Below are 23,774 nucleotides of genomic sequence, written 5' to 3' on the forward strand. Positions count from 1 at the left end.
CTCATAAACACTGGCTAATCTACAATGTATGTACTGTACCTGTGTACTATGTATGTATTCTACCTATGTTCCAAATTTCAGCTGTACATCACAAATCTATTAATTACCTTTATTTTTAAAATTAATATTTTTTTGTTTGTTCTTCTCCACTGTAACTGTTTATGTGCCACATACCACTGTAAAAACATGTCTCCTGTAATTTGTGTGTATACTGATCATGTCTAAATAACTAAATGTCTGTGTAATTTTTCTTTGTGGAGCTTTTCTCCCCAGGCCTCTGCTGAAAAAGGGCCTTTTCGGCTCAGTCAGTTACCCCCCGGTTAACAAATGTAAAATAAATAAATAAATAAACAATCAAATGAAATTTGACTTACATCTATCACAGTCCAATAAGAAGACTCACGTTAAACTAGGCTAGGCTTTTTGTACCAAATTAAGCCCTTCCTTACCAACCAAACCAGACTAAACACAACCAGAACTCATCTCTTATCCACTGTATTCTATGCCTCTCCCATCCTCACTAACATAAAAAAAAACAGACCTAACAATACTTGAGTCCTGCTAGAACAAAAAAAAAAAAAAAAACAAATTTGACACAAGCTCCCCTCACAGGTCCCACCACTGTTCTGCCCTCCAGCAACTAAAATGGTCAGAACTCCCCCAGCACTTAACCTTCGCCAAACACATCTTCGCCCACCGTATTGTATACCAACCAGACAAGACCCTCGCCCTATGACAAATGCTTCAACCTTATGCTACCACTCGACAACTCCAATCTTCACATAAACCATTACTAAATGTTTCCAAAAGCAACAATAAAACTGGAGACTCCCTCTAGTCCCATTATATCTCCAAAATCTGGAACACAGTTCCCCAACATGTTCTAAACATTACCAACCCACCACAATTTAAAAAAACTGCTAAAACAGTATCTCAATAGCAAATGGATCTGCTCTTATATCGGCCCTGGCTAATGCCACCCTCCTCCCTCATTTTTTTTTTTACTTTTTCTTTCTCTTCCTGGATACAGTAACCTCAGTGTACTCTTACTAATAATTCCTGTACCTCTCCATTTTTCACATACCTCTAACCTTTTCAATTACCATCTAGCAATCTCTACTCTCCATTATTCACATATGTCTAACCTACTCAACTACCATTTAGCAATCTATACTTACAGAGCTAATACAATCTCTGAGGAAATAGCTTAAATTATGTACTTATACTATCATGCTCATTAAATGTATTTAATTAATCTGTCAGAATTTCATAGGTACTAAATATGGATGTTTCCTCTCTCTTTTTGTAAGACAAAAAAAGAAGGCTTTCTATTATACTTAGTAACTGTCTATATTTATGCTTCCACTCTTATGATGTACTACATTCAGAACCTGCTTGTTAATACTGTGAATTGTGTTTTTAATTCTATGTTTATGTATTATGTTATGGAGCTTTTCTCCCTGGGCCTCTGCTGAAAATGGGCTTCCAGCAAGTTGGACTATCCTGGTAAACAAATATAAATAAATAATTAATAAAAATTGTTGCTTTGGTACTGCTGCTCACTACCGGCATTATCTATGATAATACTGCAGTGCTGCCTATTCCTTATACCAGGTATATAAAAAACAAATTAACTTATTATCTCAGTTTCTAATTGCACTTTTTTAATCACTGGTGCTGTTACAGTTTTTTTTTGTTACTAATCACTGTAGTGTTACAGCATTTAAAGCTACTGTTCTACAATACTTCCATAGAGAATAAGGGTTATCTATAAAATATATTTAGATTATTTGTCTCATTACTATACTAATTTTGTGTCTTTCAGCTTTTCCCGGTTAGGGGTCGCCACAGTGGAACTCCGGTCCGCTAATGATTGGCAGTAAATTTTTACGTACTGGCTTGCCGGGCCTAACGCACAACCTTCAACGACGGAACGCCCATTCACGCATGTCGCTACACAGAAGACACTCTAACTGAGAATCGAACGGGCAACGTCTAACTGTAAGGCGACAACGCTACCGCAGCACTATACTAATACTGCACTGAAACTATATGGTTTATGGTTAATGCACTTTACTAATTTAGATTATTGGTAGCTATTACAGATACTGCACCCGGATCCATTGGGTTGCTCATTGCTTTCACTAGTTAGGTAGACCATATTAGCCTACTAGGTAAGGTTATTTGATTTAAGTTTAGCACTTGTTACACATTACCTTATTGATCCTACATATTTGTGTCACTTCTGCATTTATTTATTTTCTTTTGGACTTGTGAATACGGCAGTAGTTGCAGCTCATATTCTTGTATCCTTTAGCCATATCCCATATTATCACCTTTTTTTTGTCCGGTGAATTATCCCCCGTCTTATCCCAATCCTGTTTTATTATACCCCTCCATCTGCAGGGTTCAATATAGAATCTCAGTCATCCTGATTTTGCATAAGGTGTATTCAGGAAGTATAGCAATTGCCTCACACTTACCAAAATCTCTATTGCTACCTCAAAATGATTTAATATGTGAGAGGTGTAAATATTTACTTAACCTGGAGGTTACCTTCTCACCACAGAACACATTCAGTAAGCACAACACACATACGTACATGCACAGCATAGAGCACTTCCACTAAACCAACTTACCCTCTGGCTGATGAAACAATTTCACTTTAAGCCTCCCTCTGTGTTTCCCAACTCAAAATGACAAGGCTACTTTACTACTGTCACTAGAATAGCAGTTACGGTATTCTTAACATAAATAGTCCTGCTTGATCTTTTTCCTTCCAGTTCCCAGCTGCAGCAGCATCTATATTTCTTTTAGCTTCATTTCTCTTACCTGACTAATTAATATATTATGGTTCCAGACCACATAATCCCTGTCTCTCATGAAAGGCAGGTTACATAAATCCAACATACTAAGATTGCCTCTATATCAAACTACAGCCTCTGCATGCTCTGAATCATTTGTCTGGTCTTGTGTGAGACAGTTTTCAGAAAGCTTTTTTTTTTCTCGGAGACGTTTCCAGTACATTGCACAACACTCAAGGCACAGAATTATCAAAGTTTTGCATAGGGATAAGCTCAATCACCGTCTCTGAAGCTAGACTTTAAGAGTTGCTTTCCAATATTCTGGTGCCCATCTTCATCTGCACTTTGACCATCACAGTTCAGTTTGGGTGTGATCAATATCCTAAGATTATTCTCCATTGTTCCAAAGACAGCTACCACCATCTTACAGGAATGTTTATGGAATGGGCCTAAAAAGGGATTACTTTAAACTTCTTATTATTGAACCTCATGAACTCATTGCCAGCACTCAGTCTTCTGGTTCTTTTGAACCTAATCTGCTGTCTAGCATATGTCATGCATGCTGAGGCAAACTGCATTCTGAAAAAAATGCGAGACTTGAATAGCAAAAAAAGATGGCGGAACTCTCATGACCTGTGGTTGACAAAAAGGTGAATATTAAAAAACTTGAAAGGTTTTTGTTTCTTTTATCTATTACTATTTTATGAGCTAAAAGATGTTGTATAGCTACTTGTTTAAAACCCTCCCAAGAGATATTTATCGTATCTAGCCATTTAAAAGCTATATACAGTTTCATTAGTAGGAAAATTGTTAAAAGTGTATTTGCTTGTTTTCTTGGTATGTTGGGTGGGAGAATGTGTAATAGAGTGAATTCCCAAGTTAATGTTGATGTTTGATAACCTGTTTTTTGTAATTGTACCTTGAGAGAGTTCCAGAGTTTATAGACACATTTACAGCTCCAAAATAGATGGGTTAAGTCACCTATCTAGTCCTTACAGTGTGGGCAGAAAGGTGATTTTGATGTGTTAAATTTGTGTAGGATTGCAGGTGTAAAATAAGCATTATTATTGATCATGAGTTGAGTGTATGCTAACTTTTTGAGGGGTATAATCTTCAGTGTTAGATTGATTGCCTGGCTTATTTGCTGATCATCTATGTATGGTTTAATTTTTCTCCAGTAGTTAGAGAAGAGGAGGTCTTTCTGGTATTTGATTTATCATTTTATAGGAATTAGTAATAGTTTTCTTTGTTGTGATAATAGTTTTCCAAAACCTACTACAAGTTTCTATGTCACTATTGGTCATAGTAACATTTTGGAGGTAACTGGAACACAGTTCTTTGATTTGTCTTAGGATTATTATGTGTGATTTAGGGAGGTTTAAGTTGGTCCTCATTTCTTGTATTGAACAGTTAAGGTAGGGATAAATATCTTGGATTGTTTTATCTTTCATTCTGGGAAAAGGGACTAAGTCCAGCATCTTATTGTTTATTTTTAAATTTGGGAACAAACCTTTAATATCATATTAGCATAATTCATCACACAGCAACTTAGAAATACACTATAATGGAACCAAAGAACACATACAAGTTCAGATATTAATAATAACTTGGATATTACGAATGTATATACTGTCTATATAACTGTGGAACTAACAGTGAAAGCATCTATGTACATAGTGTAAATAGATATGTTGTACGACCTATATCCTGTGGTATATGACATCAATGTATAACATATATATATATATATATATATATATATATATATATATATATATATATATATATATATATACGGTCATGTTGTAAGATAGTTTTTATTTGTGACATTTATTAATGTAAAAATAAAAATAAAAATTATTGAAAAAAAAAAACTTGAAAGGTACTGAATGATTTTCTGGACACTAAAAACATCAGGTAATATTACAGGATGAAAAAAATAACTCAGAGGTTAACTACACTGGAGGGTATAATTTTTAGGGACTACAGTTTTTGCTTTTTTACCTCATTTGTATTGAAAACATTGTAAATTAACTATATAAAACTTTATCCAGCTTACAGTAACCACCCTTCAGAGTAGTCCAGTTTAAGAGAGGCATTATCACTGGTTTTAAAAAGTAATCAAAAAATCTAGTTATTGAGTCATATTATAGGGACCCAGACCCCATCCTGGACAGAGTACAAACAGACTAAAAAACATAATAATACAAATATGGCAGTCCACATGATGGCCATTTTAGGGTAAAATTAAAATTAAAAAATAATATGCAAATCACTGATTCTGATGCATTAGTAGTACACAGAACATCGATATATGATGAACATATATAGATTTTGGATTTAAGATGGGACTTCCCTGTAAATATGTAAAAGCTTTTAAACATACTTGCAAACTTAAAAACAGTTTGTGAAGAGTAAAATGCTTGATTGCTTTTATTTAAACTTTTTATATGATGCATCTATTTTCACGTCTAATGCATTACATTATATTTTTTGTCTAATATATTTTGTCTTGTTATATTTTGCTTGGTTATTTATGTGTAAAAATAAAAAAGAAATAGTGGTTCACTGTTTGTCTTTCCATTGCATCATACAAATTTTCATTCCTTTCTCCTTATCATATTTTTCTTGGACATTTTTAGTTTTTGCTTTGCTTCTGTTCGTCTTTTCATGTTTTTGTTTTCATAATGCTTGACTTGCTTTCCTCCTAGTCTCAGTATTTTTAGCATGTTGTCTTCTAAAACTAATTATTTCAAGGAAAGTGACAAAAGATGGAGGAAAAACAGTTGGGTTTTGGGTTTTGGTAAAAAAAAATGTTATTGGACTACCTTGGTTGAATGCACATTGCAAGTACAGAAGATGTTTGTTTTGAAATGGAAATTTTGCCCTGAAATAACCCTACTTATGTATGACTTAATGGTTCATCTCACATGATATGCAAATGTAAAGGGAATGAATATTTAATATGGTGGGTAGAAAAAATTTCCTTTTACTAGTTACATTGCAACAGACCTCATAACACTTGTTTTTAAATCTCAAATAAAAAAGGAGATATGGGTACAAATGGGAATCCAGCCATGCATTTCTTTTCTAAACCACTTTCCCTGGTAAAGTTCTTAGTCAAAGAAAGTTGAACGGGACAGATTATACTTCCATGTCTATAGAGAAAACCCTAGCTCCTCATCTTGCAGGGTCCCCAGGACTTCCCAGGCAAGCTGAGTTTACTCTCACCTGCCTGTGCTTCTAATACCCACCACAGGAACCATCCAGGGACCCTCCTCTCTAGGTCTTCCAACCCCGTCAAATGACATTTCTGAGATCCTCTTGGACTGTTGTGCTCCAACACCTGCCATGAACAGTGAATGCGCCAATTATCTTTACAGCTTATACGTGATCTCATTTTTTCTGTCAGTATCCAGTACTCAAGACCACTGGTAACAATGAGGACATACACTCTTCAGTAAACTGATAGCCTCATCCTGTAAGTTAGCTCTAGCTTCCCCACCGTGTTACAGTACAATGCTGACAGTACTGTCACTGCTGCAACCAACCACTGGTCAGGCTCCTAATCTCCTCTGTCCTCACTAATGAACAAGACCCCAAGATACTTAAACATCTACACATGGGGTAGTTATTCTGTCGTCAGCAGCAGAGAGCAAGCCAGTCTTCTGCAGGACAGTATTTTGCCTTGTTATCTGGATTTACTGATTTTCATCCCTTCATAATGAACACTGCTCCAGTGCATGCTAAAGACCATAGTCACCTGGGAGCAACAGGACAACGTTTACAAAGACTCAATCCCTATGCTTCCAAATTGGATAATCTCTAAACCTCTGCTAAAAGTTGATATCCTGTTCATGAAAAATCATGAAAAGGACAAGACATAAGACATAGGGGAGTCCTATGTCCACCTTCAATATATTTTCCTTAATGTCAAGAATGTGGATATGACTCTCACTTTTCAAATACAAGAACTGAATAACACACAGCAGTAACCCTGGGATCATGTACTGTTTCAGCATATTCAAGATATTCAGTGTATGTAATAGTATAGGTTCTCAAGTTAAAAAAAAGCATATAAACCATACTGGTAAACAATCCCTCCTAATACTTCTGCAGTCTTAAAGAAATGATGCACTGTTCCATGGCCAAAATAAAATTTGCATTGATCCTCCTGAATCAAAAGTACACCTATTGGCTGAAATCTCTTTTCTGGCAACCTGGCATAGACTTTACCATTGAGGCTAAGTAGCATGACTGGTAACTGGAGTCACCATAATCCTGTCCCCATGGAAATGGTGACCACCATTCAAATTTGCCATCCCAGAAGTACATTAACAGGGACACCCCAGTGGTACCTATCACATTTTATATTTCCAGTTGGATTTCAACCACTCCCCTGCCTTGCCACTATAGAACTGTTTAATTACTATAGTGGTCTCGCTGACAGAAATGGTTTCAGTCCTAACAGTGAGTTTTTGACAATGCTGCCTCAAAAAATATATGTCTACTAGGTTCTGGAATGTTTCAGTATTCCTTCTACATCCTGACGATTTCCCCATTCAAGCTCAGTGTTTCTTCACTGTTACTGAGGGCAGCTTGAACAATGTCTTGCTTCCCCGCAACTTCAGTCAGTGATGGGTTGCCAGAATCTCTTTAAGGTCAACCAAAAGTGATCTTCCATGGCCTCATCGAATTGCTTTCAAACCCAGGCTTTCACTTCAGTGACTACTGCAACTGATGATTTATTGGTCTCTTACTACTTATTAGTAAAATCCGCAGATTCTCCAGTTTTCCTACCTGTGTTGTATGGAAGTCCCCTTTATTTAACCTGATGGCTTTACTCAGCTGGTATCCATAACTGTTTCCTAGGGTTACTGCCATGACATACACTGACCATCTTTTAGCCAAAGCACCTTGCTACTGACTCAACTACTGTGGTCTTAGAGTCCATTCAAACTACATGTCCCTGACCTTCATTATCATATGAAAGAAGCTCTTTCAGATGTGTGAATTCAACTTCTCTTACAAAAAAAAGCACACGCCTTCAAGGCATTCCCAGGACACACTTGCTATACATTTTAGTTTCCTTAACCTGTTTAACCATTGTTATGCATCGCATACTTAGTACATGTCTTGAAAACTGTATCCACAACATACAGCCTCAGGTCTGATGACAACAATTTTACAAAATCAATCACTGATCCAAGATGTTATGGCATGAACCATACTTATGAGTGTTGTTGCGTTCCATCATGATGTTCAACACTGGCAATCCATGATTAGCACAGAAGTCAACAACAACCCACCGCTTGGATTCTGACTAGGCAAGTTATTGCCCACTTATGCTCCTCCATGTACTGCCATCATTCCAGAGATGAATGATGAAGCCTACCTTTAGGGCTACAGATATAGTAGGTGGTACCCAACTGACAGCAGTCCCGAAGGACTCCAAGAAGGCAGAATACTCCCAATAATTGTTAGGAGCTCTATAAGTCACAGTCACACTGAGGTCACCCTCCTTTTTTATTGACACACGCTCCAAATGTGCCCCCCCAATGAGATCACACACTCCAGTTGTGCTCTCTGTCAGGGAGAGGCTTCTGAGTATACAGATACCTACCAGCGGTACTTTCTGAGGGTTTATCCCAGAGTATGAGAGAGGCAACAATTAACTAAGATATTTCAGAATATATACAGATGATACTAGTCAATCTCCTGCAAAAGTTCTGGATCCCTCTTCAGACATAGATGACATTCCATATCGCAGGAGACAGTATTCATTGGCAATGTTTAGTCTGTACTAATATACTGTGCTTCTGCTTGTCACCTGACTGGCATTTCACCCATATCTCACCTGTCACCTTTTAGGTGTTGAGTCAGCCATGCAACCTTATTGGACTGTGCCCCAGTGGACTAAATGCATCACTTACTCACCAGGGCTCATGAGTGAACACCATACCAGGCCTGCTCCAAGGGTGGAGCCCAGTATCTATACTCTGGGTGTGGATATAAGATTCTTTAATTGAATTACATTAGGGGGTGGTAAAAAGTTTTGGAATGCTGCTTTTCTGGCTGCTCCTTCTTAAACCAGTTTGTCAAGGCTGATCTTTTCAGAAGCATTAACCTCACGACAGTAAAGCACTGTGAATCATATGGACACGCGTATCTCTCTACCACAATGAGGTCACAATTTAAGCAAAGCAGTTGGGACTGAGTTGTTAATATTGTAGAATATCCTGTGTTTTCCCAAGTAGGTTTTGGCTTTATAGTAAATGTAAAATGCAGGTGCAGAATCATTTGTTTGGTAATAAAATGTAGTGTATTTGAAAACAGAGGTAACAAAGTAACATTCACTCGAACATCTACATTTATGGTAAGTGTACACAACTGTACTATGTTCATCATGTTTCACTGTTGCAGTCATATCACTGTAGGGTTGAATCCCAAAGCTGAGATAAAGGGTGGTGGTTATAGAGTAGAAGGGGCGGCTAGAAGGCCCTGCAAGACTGCAGAAGCAAAGCCTGCCCTAGACTTAGAGTAAAGAGGGAGATTGTAGTGCTTAGAGAAAGTATGCACTGAACTCCAAGTTGCAGCTTCCAAAATATCTTTTGTAGGTATTCCCCTGAGAAAGGCAGCTGAAGTAGCAGTAGCTCTGGTAGAGTGAGTCCTAATTTTTCCTGGGATTTGCTTTCCATAATGAGAGTAACAAAATCTGATTCCATGAGCAATCCATTTAGAAATGGTCTGTTTTGAAATAGCTTTGCCTTGGGAATTTGTTGCATGAGAAACAAACAGTTGCTCTGTTTTCCTGATATCCTTGGTTCTGTCCAGGTAAAAACAAAGTTGCCTGTGTACATCCAAGGAATGCAAGATCCTTTCCCCCTTATTTTGTGGATTAGCGAAAAAAGTTGGCAGATGAATAGTTTGATTTAAAGCCACTTTCGAAACCACTTTAGGCATGAAAGTAGGATTAGTCCTTAAAGACACCCTATCTTGGTGAAAAATAATATAAGGTTCCACAGCCATGAGTGCTTGTAACTCCGAGACTCTCCTGGCTGAAGTCAAAGCCAGCAGGATAGCTGTCTTCCATGATAAATACTGAAGATCAGATGTGGCAGCAGGCTCAAAAGGAGGCAGAGTGAGTTTTTCCAGAACATAGTTAAGGTCCCAGGCAGGTATGAGTGGTGTCCTAGGGGACCTTAAATTCTTTGCTCCTCTGAGATATTGTTTCAGAAGTGGATGGGAAAAGATTGGAGGATCTGTATTGTAATGTGCAGAGATACCTGAGGCATGTATTTTTATGGAGGAGAAGGATAAACCCTTATGAAGCATGTCTGTCAGGTAAAGTAAAATCAGTGGGATGTTAGGAATGAGGGGATGCGAATCCTGAGCATGCATCCAGGTGCAAAATCTCTTCCATTTACCTGCATAAGATTTTCTAGTGCTAGGCCGTCTGGCTTTTAAGATGACATCCATGACCTGTTTGGGAAGAAAAGGATTAATCATAGACCCTGAATTCGCCAGGCTGAGAGTTTTGACATGAGAGTGCAGAACCTGGCCCTGGTGTTGGGACAAAAGATTTGGAATTTGAGGTAAAATCCAAGGTGGCTCCTGGGATAGATTCATCAGTGTTGAGTACCAAAACTGACGAGGCCAATGTGGGGCCAGTAAAATCATCGTCTTGGGGTTGTCCTGCTTGATCTTTAACAACACCCGTGGAAGAAGAGGTAGTGGTGGAAAGGCATGTCCCGAGTGGTTTCTCCAACTGAATGACAGTGCATCCACTTTCCATGCTAATTTGTGAAATGTCCTTGTGCAAAAAATCTATAACTGGTGGTTGAGGGGGGATGCAAACAGATCTATGTCCGGGCAGCCCCAGGCTTCTGTAATCATCTTGAATATTTGGGTGTCTAGCATCCACTCGTGTGGGTCTGACACGTCCCTGCTCAGGCTGTCTGCCAGAATATTTTGTTTCCCTGGCAGAAACTGAGCTTGTAGATCCACTTTGCAAGCTAGAGCTGTGTTCCAAAGAGTCATAGCTAGTCTGCAAAGGGGGTAGGAGTGTGAACCCCCTTGCTTGTTTATGTACCACATAACTGTGGTGTTGTTTGTCCGTATCAGTAGTTGTCCAGGTTGTAGAAGATCCCTGAAAGCCAAGAGGGCATTCTGTACAGCTAACATCTCTTTTAAATTGATATGTAGGTGCTTCTGATCCTCTATCCAAAAACCTTGCAGACCTTTTCCCTGCAAGTGGGCTCCCCATGCATAATCCGAGGCGTCCGTGGTTAACACTTGGCTGGCTGGAGGCAGGCTGAAGGCTTTCCCTTTGTTGTGAAGACATGCCATGGTCCACCAATGGAATTCCTTTTGTAGACAAGGCAAGACAGCAATCTGTGTGTCTAGACTGTGGCAATGCTGGGTCCATAAACTTTTTAGGTACCATTGTATTTTTCTCATATGTAGTCTTGCATTTGGTATGAGAAGGATGCAGGAGGCCATGTAACCCAAAGCCTGCAGGAATTTCCTTGCAGTTAGCTGAGTTATTGACGCCAAGGTTTTGAAAGTTGAAGCCAGCTGCAGTTGTTTTTCGGATGTCAGGAATGCCATCTGGGTTGTTGTGTTTAGAAGAGCACCCAGAAAAGTTATCTGTTGTGTGGGTGTCAAATTTGACTTTTTTATGTTCACAGTGAATCCCAGGTACTTGAGAAGATTTTGAACAAATTCCAGATGCTGGAGTAAGACATCCTTGCTGTCTGCTTGAATGAGACAGTCATCCAGATAAGGGTAAATTTGAATTCCCTTGAGTCTGCAATAAGCTACTACTGGTGCCAGGCACTTGGTGAAGACCCTGGGCGCAGTAGACAAGCCAAAGGGCAGTGCAGAGAATTGGTAATGTTTCGATCTGGCCTTGAACCTGAGGTATTTTCTGCACTCCTGTCTGATTGGGATGTGTAGGTAAGCCTCCTTTAAATCCAATGTCACCATCCATGCATTTTTGCTCAACATTGGCAGGAGCTGCTGCAGAGTAAGCATCTTGAACTTTGGTATGTCCAGGAAAGTGTTTAAGACTGACAGATCCAGGATGGGTCTCCATGAATTTTGCTTTCTGGGAACTAGAAAGAGTCTTGAGTAAAAACCTTGGCCCGTCTCTGATTGTGGAACCAGTTCTATGGCCCTCATAGCCATAAGGGATCCCACATGGTTTAATGCCTCTGACCATTGGTGTTTTGGTAGGTCTGGCCATCCGTTTGGTCTTGGCAAGGTATGAAAGTGGAATTTGTAACCTCTTGAAACTACATCCAGAACCCACTTGTCTTGGGTTATGTAAGTCCAATTTTGTTGAAAAAGAGAGAGTTTTCCTCCTAGAGGGGCTTCCAGGAAAGAAGTTCCTGGAGCCATGCAGGGGGAGTGTCATTGAGCCTGTTTTCTATAAGATTGAGGTCTGTCCTCTCCACCCCTGGGGGTGGAAGCACTCCACTATCTAGGTCTGTAAGAGGTCTGTGCTTGGGCCCTCCCTCTGGAGCTCCTATATCTACCCCCCTGAGGCCTGTCCGAGCTGGGAAAGGACTAATTTTTAGTTGGCCAATTTCTGCTAAATCTTGGGGGCTGAACTTGTAAGAAGTCCTTGACCGTTTGCATGGATTTTGCCTTATCCTCCATTTTCTTTACCACCTCTTCAGCCTTAGACCCAAACAAAACATTATGCTGAACAGGAGCATCCAGTAACTTTGCTTTCACTTGATCAGGTAAGTTTTGTTCCTTTAACCAAGCATGCCTTCTAATGACTGTGCCAGAGGCAGCCGCCCTGTAAGAAGCCTCCAAGGCATCAAAACCACAGTGTAAACCATGCTTCCCCACTTGTTCAGTGGCATGCATCAAATCGTGTAATTCCTTATTATCTGCACATGCAGTAATGGTACCCAGTTTTTGTTTCATAACAGACAGTAGAAATTGCTTTTATTTTAGCATATGAAATTGACAATTTAAAGCCCTAATAGATAAAGTAGCAGAAGTGTACACTTTTTTGCCCCATCTCTCCAAAGCTCTGGAATCCTTATCTGTCGGAATAGGGTTTTTAGCAGAAGCGGCTTTAACCCCCTTAGGACCCTGAGAAATGGTTTCTGGATCAGCAGTAGGATTTTTGTAAAGGAACTGGTGGAGTCAGGGACCCTGTAATATCTGTCAGGTTTAGCAGGGGCTGGAGGAAAGGAGTCAGGAGTTAAATTAGCCTCAGAGAAGGCATCATCCACAATATCCAAAATAGGAGGAATAGCCAGGGGTCTATGTTGGGGAAGAAGAAGGAAATCCCTAAGCCTTCTCTTAGATTCCGTGTACTCCTGTCCTTCCCAGTGAAAATGTTCCCTCATGTCATGTAATGTTTCCCCAAAAGAAAAATCCTCAGGGGGAGAAGCTGATGGAATGGATTCCTCAGCATCAGAATCCTCATAAGCAGGGAAAGTATATTCCTGTTCAGAGGAAGACACTGAAGAAATAGATGCCAGATCAGAGGATTCATAATACAATTCTTGCCTTGGCCTTTTATCTGGAGGGGGATGTGAACCCCTAATCATGGTTAGTAAGTCCTCCACCATTTTAAGTAGCTGTTTCTGAGATTTGGGTCCCGGATCAGAAGAGGCCTGGGCTGGTGTCTTAGATTTAGAAGGAGTCTTTGCCTTTGTCTTTGGCTTTGTCTTTATCAGAAGCTGTGTAGGCTTGAAAACCCCCTCGGAAGCCGGTACCTGCACAGCGGCTCCGGACCTATCCGAGGGAGCATTGTCCGAAGGTCCTGCAGCTGGAGTGCTCAAAGGCCTAGTAGGCTCCTCGTGGGAGTCCGTTTCGGCAATCGGTTCTCAAATGGCCGATGACAGGGGCTGCGAAAGCGCCTCACTGATGACGGCCGTACCTGCAGCTGGCTCTGCTTGAAAAACGTCGTCTGATTTGAACCTCGGAGGCCTGTCCTTATCCTTGCGTCATTTGTGAACTCTGGTAGTCGGAAGCATGTCCGATGACATTTTATAATTAAATCGCCTACCAAAGTAGTGAAAAGCAAAATCGTACCTTCGCTTAATCGTATGTTGGTTAAATCTCGCACAAAACCGACAACTAGCTACGTCGTGGTCAGGACCTAAACAAGCCTAAACAAGGAATACAGTAAGAATGGAAATCCTTATGAGGTATTTGCTTCCCACAAGAAATGCAATTATTAACTTTTTCTGACATCAGACTGGAGCAAGAAAGCAAGCACGAAAAAATATCAGGAGTCGGCCAACCGGTACTTGTGAACTGCTTTCACCGCATGACAAGAAAGACTGGAGAACATGGCGTCGGCTGGCAGCTTTGTACTCCTAGCTCTCTGACGTCAGGGAGCATGACTGAACAGCCGACGCCGGACCCAGACTTTCGGATTCTGGCCGACCGAGGACTGCCTGCCGGCAGGAAGAACCCTACAGTGATGACTGCAACAGTGAAACACGATGAACATCCATGAGACCCCTCCACCAAGTGATGGAGTCAGCAATGGCCTGGACAGCCACTAAATCTATCCAAGTCTCATCCCCTTCACAACACAGCCTTGTTTCAGAAGGTCAGAGGAGTGAGGAGTAAAACTCTGCCAGATGTTAATGAGATGACACACCTACTGATACATGACACCCATAGACTGTCCCCATCACAACCCTGAGCAAGGAAAGGAAGACTACAATGATGTTTACTGTGAAAAACAACCTCACAGAGCTACAGAGGTCCCCACACTGCATTACTGATGGGGCAGTCCTCAAACAATCTGCTGTCTGCTGACAGCTTTACACTATCTATACTCTTACTGGGGAGGGGAGCTAGATGAGGCTGATGATTGCTTTATGTGCCTTAGTGCCTTAATACCATTTAAATGTGAAAATGCAAGTAATGCTATCTTCCCATGTCTCTATGTAATAGCTAAAGATCAGAATGTGTGCTGTCTGAGTTTGACAGGGCAGCATTAAAGACAATACACCACAATTTCCCAAAGCCATCTAATATGAGGTCCATTGCAGATGAATGATCCCACAGTATGGCCATTTCCCAGATTTTCAAACCAACAGATGGCAGCATTAACTTTTTTGGCAAATGATGAAACTTTGAGCAGTTACTCACAGACTTTCATCTGTAAACTTCTGTGGACATAGGAGGAAAGATATTAAAGGACCAAATGAATGTCCCTCCTCTTATACCCAACTGTAATAGCACTTAGGGGTTGTGTAACATTTGTTACAAACCTTTGAAAGCACTGTTAGGGTTGGGTCTCCTGCTATAACAGTATGTAACAGATTTATCTTTTTTCTAATTTTGGAGTATAATTATGGCGCTCCATGCACTACAAGTACTATACAGATAAAAAAAATAAAAAATCAGCACTTATTTATTATGTTTTATCTTTGTTTACCAGATTAGTGCATTGATCAAAAGTGACCATTTTCAGATACAGCCCTCATGAATAAATCACAGTGAGTACATAATTACAGTAAATAACATAAAAAGCGCAGAGCACAGTAAATACAGTATTGCAAGTATTATCATAAAGATAGTATTGAAGACTTTATCATAAAGATACATCAAGATTACAGTTTGGATTAAATGACATTGGTCATAAAAGAACTGTTACCTGATGCACAGAAGCACTACAACAGTAGTGATTAGAAAGAGCGTCAATCAGGTGGGTGTTTGTAAGATGTCATGTATATACATTGTTAGTTCCTTCCTGGGTCCTCTACTGTTTGGTATCTACTTCTCTGAAGTCCAGGCCAACACAAAGGGACTCTAGCTGACAAAGTCTGCAGACGATTGTTAGTTGGGAGCTATTATTAACTCCCCAAGTGATGTAGACATCCTACAGAAAGGCTTACCGAGACCAACGACTGGTGTCAGAACCATGGCCTTAAGCTCAATGCCAAAAAATGTGTCGTCATCCCCTTACGGAAAAACCCGGTTCCCATGAATTACCACATCAATGGTAGTCCACTGAACACAGAAGGCATTATAAGAGATCTGGGAACACAGGTTGACAGCAACCTCTCTTTTGACTACCACATTCCCACTGTGGTCAGAAAGTCCTTCTATGTGGCACATCTCATTACTAAGGGTTTTGCATCCAGGAAGAAAGAGGTCATTGTCTCCTTCTACTCTTCCCTCATTAGGCCAATCATCGTGTACAATGCCCCATTTGGCATGTACCTCACTAGACACCTGCAACAACTGGACAGGCTGCAAAAGTACCTCACAAAGAGGATCCTAGGACTTAAACACATCCTATATGGGCAGACTCAAAAAACTCCAACTATTTTCTGTCTCATATCGCCTACTTAGAGGCGATCTCTGCTTGACTTACAAAGCCATGTCTCACCCAGCTCTATTAGAAATGCTACATCTGAAGAAATCCCAATCCCTCCGCACCACACGCTCCAGAGGCTTCAACCTCATTAACACAATCAACAGAACAAGCTGGAGGGACAGGTTCATAAGCCAGAGACTGCCCATGGTATGGAATAGACTTCCCATACATGTCAAACAGAGCACCTCACTGCTCCTCTTCAAAAGAAATCTTGATGAGTTTATGGGAAATAGAAAATTCACCCCAGGGAATACTCCAGTGGCTCTATTCGACAGAGGCACTGGGAATTAAGGTCGGGTGGCACAATGCCAGGGTAAGTCTATGGGCTAGGCTTGTAAAGGCTTCAGGGCCATTAGCCTAGTAGACACCTATGAACCTATAAATGTGGAGTGGAGGGAATAGGTGTCTACAGGATATACAATCTATACATTGTTAGTTCCTTGGTTTATAAAAGCAAACAAAGGGTAAAAAGTTTAAACAGACAAACTGCATGAAAGAATCAGCCAAACTAAAGTCTTCACTGTGTAATATTTTAAACCTCTTGGAGTGGAGGCTAATTGGATATATGCAAATGACCTCTTAAGGACATACCAGTGTTTCAGAGACATGGCTTCAGAATGTCCATGACTTTTTACTTTTTATTTCTTTAACGGTACGTTCAGACCAATAACGATCCAGTAATACCCCACTAGCTGTAGACATGCCATATTTTGGACTTTTTGTGATCTCATCAAAGGATTGTTTGGCTATGCTTCAGAAACATAGAGCATAAACCCCAATAGATGCCCATAAACATTAAGGTTCTTTCAAAATATTGAAAATGACATACAGTCAAAGGGTAAAAAAGTTAAACAGACAAACTATTCAGTAAAAAAAAAAAAAAAAGACTCGGCAAGGAGAGACAGTAGTAGGTATTTACAGGATGTGCAATCTGTACATTGTGAAGTCCTTGGTTTGTAAATGAAGAGTGAAAATAGTAGGAAGAGATTAAAAGCATAGAGAAAGAGGCAACGTGCTTCGGCTCTGTGTCCTTTTTGGATGCAGGAGCATTGGGTACTGTAACAAACACTTAATTTACAAATGTCCAGTTTATACATTTACTCCATGAAGTTTATAAATGTAACAAAGCAGTCTGAGGTAAATACTGTGTTAACATGACAAACTACAGTGCACCAATGGCACTTTTCCTGCAGCCTTATGCATTATTACATCCATGGACAGAGCTTTTAAGTATTTAAGAAACATTTTCTAGTTTGTGGAGAAATACATGTAAACACCTTCTAATATAAAATGAGTATTACTACTTTAGAGTGTGAGTTGAAGCCATCTGTTATCTAAATGCTTTACAGTTTAAAATCAAATCAGATCCACCAGATTGAAAAGCTTAGTACTAAAATATGTACTGCTTATTTATTGTTATATATAGTTTATGAAAGTGGAAAACATTTGTTAAAAAATAAGGCTGCATACAATATTATATATACTGTTGGAATAGATAATGCTGATCCAGAACTTAAATGTCTTTGAGAAGGTAGTGCTAAAATAAGGTCAATGACTTGCAGAAAGGGAATACCAGTGGGGGGGGGGGGGGGCGGGGTCAGTGTTTAAACATGTTTTCTTGACCATTATAAACGTCTGCATTTGCATGACTTTCTATCTATCTGTTTTTGCATTACAGGTGGCAGATCCTTTCTCTGTAAGGTGAGTTTTTATCATCAATACTCTCAGTATTGTTATACTTTCATATCATATGTGTGTATTTTATTACTGTGTGCCCTGTGGTGAGTATATTTTTCGGTGCAGTAAACATTTGATGCTATTAGACAGGAGTTTTAGAGGACAATGTAATAGCATCATATTACAGTCTTCAGGCTGTTCAAGAAGACAATGTTCATATTGTTCTTTGTCATAAAATGCCTGCCTTTTAAATAACCAGCTCATCCAGATGTCACAGTCATTCATCATTAATTCCAGTCAGTCAGTCCACCTATAAGTCATCTAGCCACATCTCCAGGAACCTAAGCATGCATCCAGAAAGCCATTCAGTCAGGCCATTTTTATTCCTTCCATCCATCTATTCATTCATCCATTCAGCCATCCATTTAACAGCTCATGCATACATTCATCTTCCATACCAGTTCGTTGATTGGGCAGGCTAGCTGCAAAGATGCTCTTCAGTCATGATCTAGGTCTGAGGCTGAAATTATAGCTATGAATTCAAAAAGTGTAATTCACTTGTGGTTCTAAAATTACTTTTTGTTTTGCCCACCCAAACATCTACCCACCCACTCAGCAATTACACTTACGTTCATTCAATTTCTAATAAGCACTTTACCCTATTCAAGTCTATGAGGGAGCTAAAGCCCCTTCCTACAAGCAATGCATGTAAAGCGTGGAACCAGTCTGGAAGAGACACCAATCATGTCCTCCATTCATTCATTCTTTATACAGTTTTGCATAATAATCAACTTTTCTGACTATAAACCATAATTATTTTATTTTTCTGCCTCATTTCATCAACCATCTTGCGATCAGGCAGCTTTATAATGAATGACACTTCATCTATCAGCTCATTCTGCATCTTTCCATCTGTTACACCAGTTAGTTATTCATTATTATGTAGTTATATGTTCACTTACACTTTTCATCTATAACACATCCTCCAACTCAGTCATAATTATAAACTTATTTGAATAGCCTTTTGGATCCTTGTATCACAGGAACGTAGCTATAATATACTGGTGTGACTATCCTCCAGCAACAGAAACATGCACCATCTGCATGTATCCGCTCATCTGATCATTCATTCTTCTTTCTTTCCAGCTACATAAAAAGTGAAGTTTCCATCTATGCTTTGACAATACATACAAACCAGATGTTGGCATCTATGCTTTTTAGCCATCCATTACTGACCAGAAAGGCTGGGCGAAAGTCTGTCTAAATCTTTCGCACATCACACTGCATTCTTTTGCCTGTATCTAGTTGCATAACCACCCATTCACTTAACAGCCATCTATTAATGCAGTGAATCAGCTACACATCATCCATGAATTTGAACATATAACTGTGCAAAACATACTTTTCAATCAGTAACATAACATTTGTTCATCTCTGATAGCAACTTTCTTCCCCTAGTGCCGATTTCCAGAGAATCCTATCTGTTCACAAAAAGACAGCACCATTATCTGGGGAGCTGAAAACAGCTGAGTTCCGAGGACCGCTTCAGTATGCCGTATGGAAGGAGATGAAGTCTATCATTAATCCAGGTATGTCTGAATATATACATCTCAACAGTAAAAGGCTTAAAAACCTGGTTTTGCCTGGTCTATCCAGATCTAGAAAATGCTGTACTTGTGGTTCATTTTACTGCTAGAAGCTGTAAATCAGAGTGTGTGATATACCTTTAAGAAGCATTTCAGTCTGTGGGCATGTGCATATAAGTATTGAGCACGTACAAGCAAGAGTGCCATTTTGAGTGAGCAGCTAGAGTGATAGCATGCATCTATGTAGTAGTCAGTCAGCTAGTTTGTTTATGTTTAATGTTCCTGCCATCCATCCTTGTGTGTTTGTGTGTAATAAACTACTTAAATGAACACCCAAGCCTCATTGTCTTATTCAGATATACAAGACGAGTGACATGGTGTCAGAATGGGATCCAGAATCAAAACCATGAGGCAAGGAGTTAGAAATGGAGGACTATACATGAGTGGATCATCCCTACTGCTCAAACGACTCGCAAACAGGTATGGATTTATTAAAGGACAGTTTGATACATGAAAAAGTAGGCATGATAAAGTACAGTTGTGTACACTTACCATAAATGTAGATGTTTGAGTGTATTCACTGTTGCAGTCATCACACTTGGGTTATTTGCCTGCAGGTAACCCTCAGTCGGCCCGAATACCAGAGTCTCAAGATTTCTGCACCAGGTGCTGTTGCTTCTTCCATGACGTCAGGTCGTCAGGGGTATAAAACTGGCAGCTGATGCCATTGCATCAGTTTTTCTTGCCCCAAATGTCAGGAGCCCCCAAAAATAGGATGCTAGTATATGGTGGGGAACTCCACCAGTAAAAAGTAAATACCAATGCCATTAGGAATGGCCACAGAGAGGAAAGGTAGAAAGACAGAGAAAGCCAGGGGGCTGGAGGGAGGGAAACCAGGACTGCAACAGTGAATACACTCAAACATCTACATTTATGGTAAGTGTACACAACTGTACTATGTTCTTCGTGTTTTACTGTTGCAGTCATCACGCTTGGGTTGATTCCCAAAGCTGAGGAAGGGTGGAGGCAGTCAAAAAGTGCTAGGCCTGGTTAGTAGGCCTTGAAAGACTGCTGTAGAAAATCCAGCTCTGGATTTAGAAATGATTGGTAAATAGTACTGCTTGGTGAAGGTGTGTGCAGAACTCCAGGTTGCAGCTTCCAGGATGTCTCTGGCAGGGACTCCCCTGAGAAATGCTGTAGAGGTAGAAGCAGCCCTAGTGGAATGTGATCTGATCCCCTGTGGGGTAGGTTTTCCATGGTGTGTGTAGCAGAAATGGATGCAATGTGCTATCTATTTGGAAATAGTTTGCTTTAAAATGGCCTTACCCTCTGCTGCTGTAGCAAAGCTGGCTAGCAGCTGGTCAGATTTTCTGAAGGGTTTAGTCCTGTCAAGGTAGAACCTGAGCTGTCTGTGCACATCCAAGGAGTTCAGGATCCTTTCCCCTTTATTCTGAGGGTTAAGGAAAAAGGTAGGTAAATGGATGGATTGGTTTAGAGCCACACTGGACACTACCTTAGGCATAAAGGATGGGTTAGTCCTGAGGGAATCTCTGTCAGCATGGAAAATAATGAATGGTTCCACAGCCATTAGTGCCCGTAGCTCAGACACTCTTCTTGCTGAAGTTATGGCTAAAAGCAAGGCTGTTTTCCAAGAGAGGAATTTTAACTCTGCTGAAGCTGCAGGTTCAAAAGGGGGTAGCATGAGCTTTTCTAGTACAAAGTTAAGGTCCCAGGCAGGGGTGGGTGCTCTCCTGGGGGGCTTATGTTGTTAGCCCTTCTCATGAACTGTTTAATGAGAGGGTGAGAAAATAGTGGTGGCTCAGTATTATAATGAGCTAAGATGGCAGAGGCATGAATCTTAATGGAGGAGAAGGATAGGCCTCTGTTGAGTAGCTCTTCTAGGTAACCCAGGATTATAGGTAAGGAGGGCACAGCTGTGTCCTTCCCTTTAGACTGATTCCAAGAACAATATATTTTCCACTTTTCAGCATAGGATTTCCTAGTGCTAGGTCTTTTGGCTTCAAGAATGACGTCCAGCACCTGTTTGCTGAGGGTTGCTGGTGGAGTATTCAGGGGGATAAGCCAGGCTGATAGTTGTAGGAATTGCAAATGTGGATGCAAAATCTGTCCCTCCTGCTGTGACAGCAGGGTAGGAGTTTGGTGAAGGTGCCAGGGTGGCACTGTTGTCAGACTGCGCATGAAGGGCAGAGGGGGAAAGGCATAAATGGAGAGGTTTTCCAATTGAAAGGATAGGGCATCCACTTTCCAGGCTCTGCTGTGAGGGTTCCTGGTGCAGAATTTGTTCAACTGGTGGTTCTCGGGGGAGGGAAATAGGTCCACCTCCGGTGTCCCCACCTCTGGATCAGAAGGTTGAAGGTGTTGGGCTCCAATTTCCACTCGTGTGAGTCTAGGAGATTTCTGCTTAAGTCATCTGCCAGTAAATTTTGTTTGCCTGGCAGGAACTGAGCTTGTAGATGCACTTGGTTGCTCAAGGCTGTGTTCCACAGGGCCATGGCTAACCTGCAGAGTGGGTAAGAGTGGGTTTCCCCTGCTTTTTTATGTACCACATAACTGTGGTCATGTCTGTTTTTATGAGCAGTTGTCCTAGAAGGATTAGGTATTTGAAGGCTGTCAGAGCATTCTGTACAGCTAGCATCTCTTTTTGATTGATGTCCAGGAGAATCTGGGCTGGGCTCCAGTGTTCCTGAATGCATTTTCCTGCCATATGAGCCCCCCATGCATAGTCTGATGCATCTGTTGTCAGGGTTTGGGCGGCGAGGGGTTGAGTGAAAAGCAGTCCCTTCCTGTGGTTGCATGCTTCTGCCCACCAAAGGAACTCTGCTCTTAGTCAAGGTATGATTGGAATGACTGTTTCCAGGTCCTGAGAATGCTGGCACCAAAGACTTTTTAAGTACCATTGAAGTTTCCTCATATGCAGTCTTGCATATGGAATTAGCAGAATACATGAGGCCATGAACTCTAAGGCTTGCAGTATTTGTCTTGCAGATAGCTGGGTTCTGGTGGCCATTTGTTTGAAGTAGTTTGTCAGATAGACCTGTTTTTCTGAGGTGAGAAATGACATATGGGAAATTGTGTCCAAGTTTGCTCCCAGGAATACAATCTTTTGACTGGGTACCAGTTGTGATTTATTTTCATTGATCATGTACCCCAATGAAGTGAGAAGGCTTTTTACAGATGCCAAGTGCTAAAGTAGCAATTCCTGACTGTCCGCCTGAATCAGGCAGTCGTCCAAGTATGGGACAATTTGGATATTTCTCTGCCTGCAGTATGCAATGGCTGGAGCCAGGCACTTTGTGAATACTCTGGGTGCAATAGATAAGTCAAAGGGAAGTGCAGAGGACTGATAGAGCCTGCCCTGAAGCGAAGATATTTTCTGCAAGACTCCCTTATGGAGATGTGCAGATAAGCTTCTTTTAAGTCCAGAGTGACTAACCATGCATCCCTGGCTAGCATGGGGAGAAGTTGTTGCAGTGTAAGCATCTTGAATTTTGGAACCACCAGAAAGGTGTTGAGAGTTGATAGATCCAGGACTGGGCACCAACAGCCCTCTTTTCTGGGCAGCAGGATAAGTCTGGAGTAGAAACCTTGCCCCTTTGTTCTACTGGAACAGGCTGAATAGCTCTGATATTGAGCAGGGAAAGTACTTGCTTTTGAGCCTCTGCCCACTGGTTTGGAGGAAGGTCTGGGAACCCGCTTGGGGTTGGCAGAGTATGGAAATAGAATCTGTACCCCTGGGATACAATGTTTATGACCCATCTGTCCTGAGTTATGGACATCCAGTTTTTTGCATGAAGGGCAAGTTTTCCTCCTAAGGGCACAAGTAATTGGGCAGGGCTGGGAAGAATAATTGAAAAGTCATTGTGAACTTTTTCCATAAGGGGGCGATTTACCACTCCCTGATTTTGAGGTTGGAACACTGTATTGCTTAGATCTCTGCATAGCCTGAGACTGTAGTCTGGGTGGTCTGTTTCCCCTGGGTTTGCTCTGAGAAAGCCTGAAAGGGGCTGGAAAGGACCAGTTTTAGAAGGCCAATGCCTACTGAATCAAGGTGGTTGCACTTATAAGAACTCTTTATCAGTTTGCAAGGATTTAGATTTTTCTTCCATCTTTTTAAGAACCTCTTCTGCTTTAGTGCCAAATAAACAGTCCTTATTTAAAGGAGCATCTAATAATTTGGATTTGACATGATCTGGCAAGGTTTGTTCCTTCAGCCAAGCATGCCTTCTCAGTACAGACCCAGTGACTGCAGCCATGCAAGATGCTTCTAGGGCATCAAAGCCACACTGTAATGGTTTGCAGAGTGCATTAGCTCTTGTA

At 40.7% G+C, this 23,774-nt stretch overlaps 1 protein-coding gene across 1 annotated transcript in view; it reads left to right on the top strand.

Annotated features, from left to right (window-relative positions):
* Positions 1 to 23,774, top strand: part of LOC122811611 (zinc-binding protein A33-like) — a 164,509-nt gene that overhangs the window by 108,968 nt on the left and 31,767 nt on the right. The window contains exons 4-5 of the mRNA XM_044083575.1: positions 17,852 to 17,874; positions 19,309 to 19,439. Of these exons, the coding sequence (XP_043939510.1) occupies positions 17,852 to 17,874; positions 19,309 to 19,439 (154 nt within the window). The remainder of the gene's footprint in view (positions 1 to 17,851; positions 17,875 to 19,308; positions 19,440 to 23,774) is intronic.

This window comes from Protopterus annectens, chromosome 9.part0, assembly GCF_019279795.1.
Source record: "Protopterus annectens isolate FY-2018-M chromosome 9.part0, PAN1.0, whole genome shotgun sequence".
Classification (NCBI taxonomy): domain Eukaryota; kingdom Metazoa; phylum Chordata; order Ceratodontiformes; family Protopteridae; genus Protopterus; species Protopterus annectens.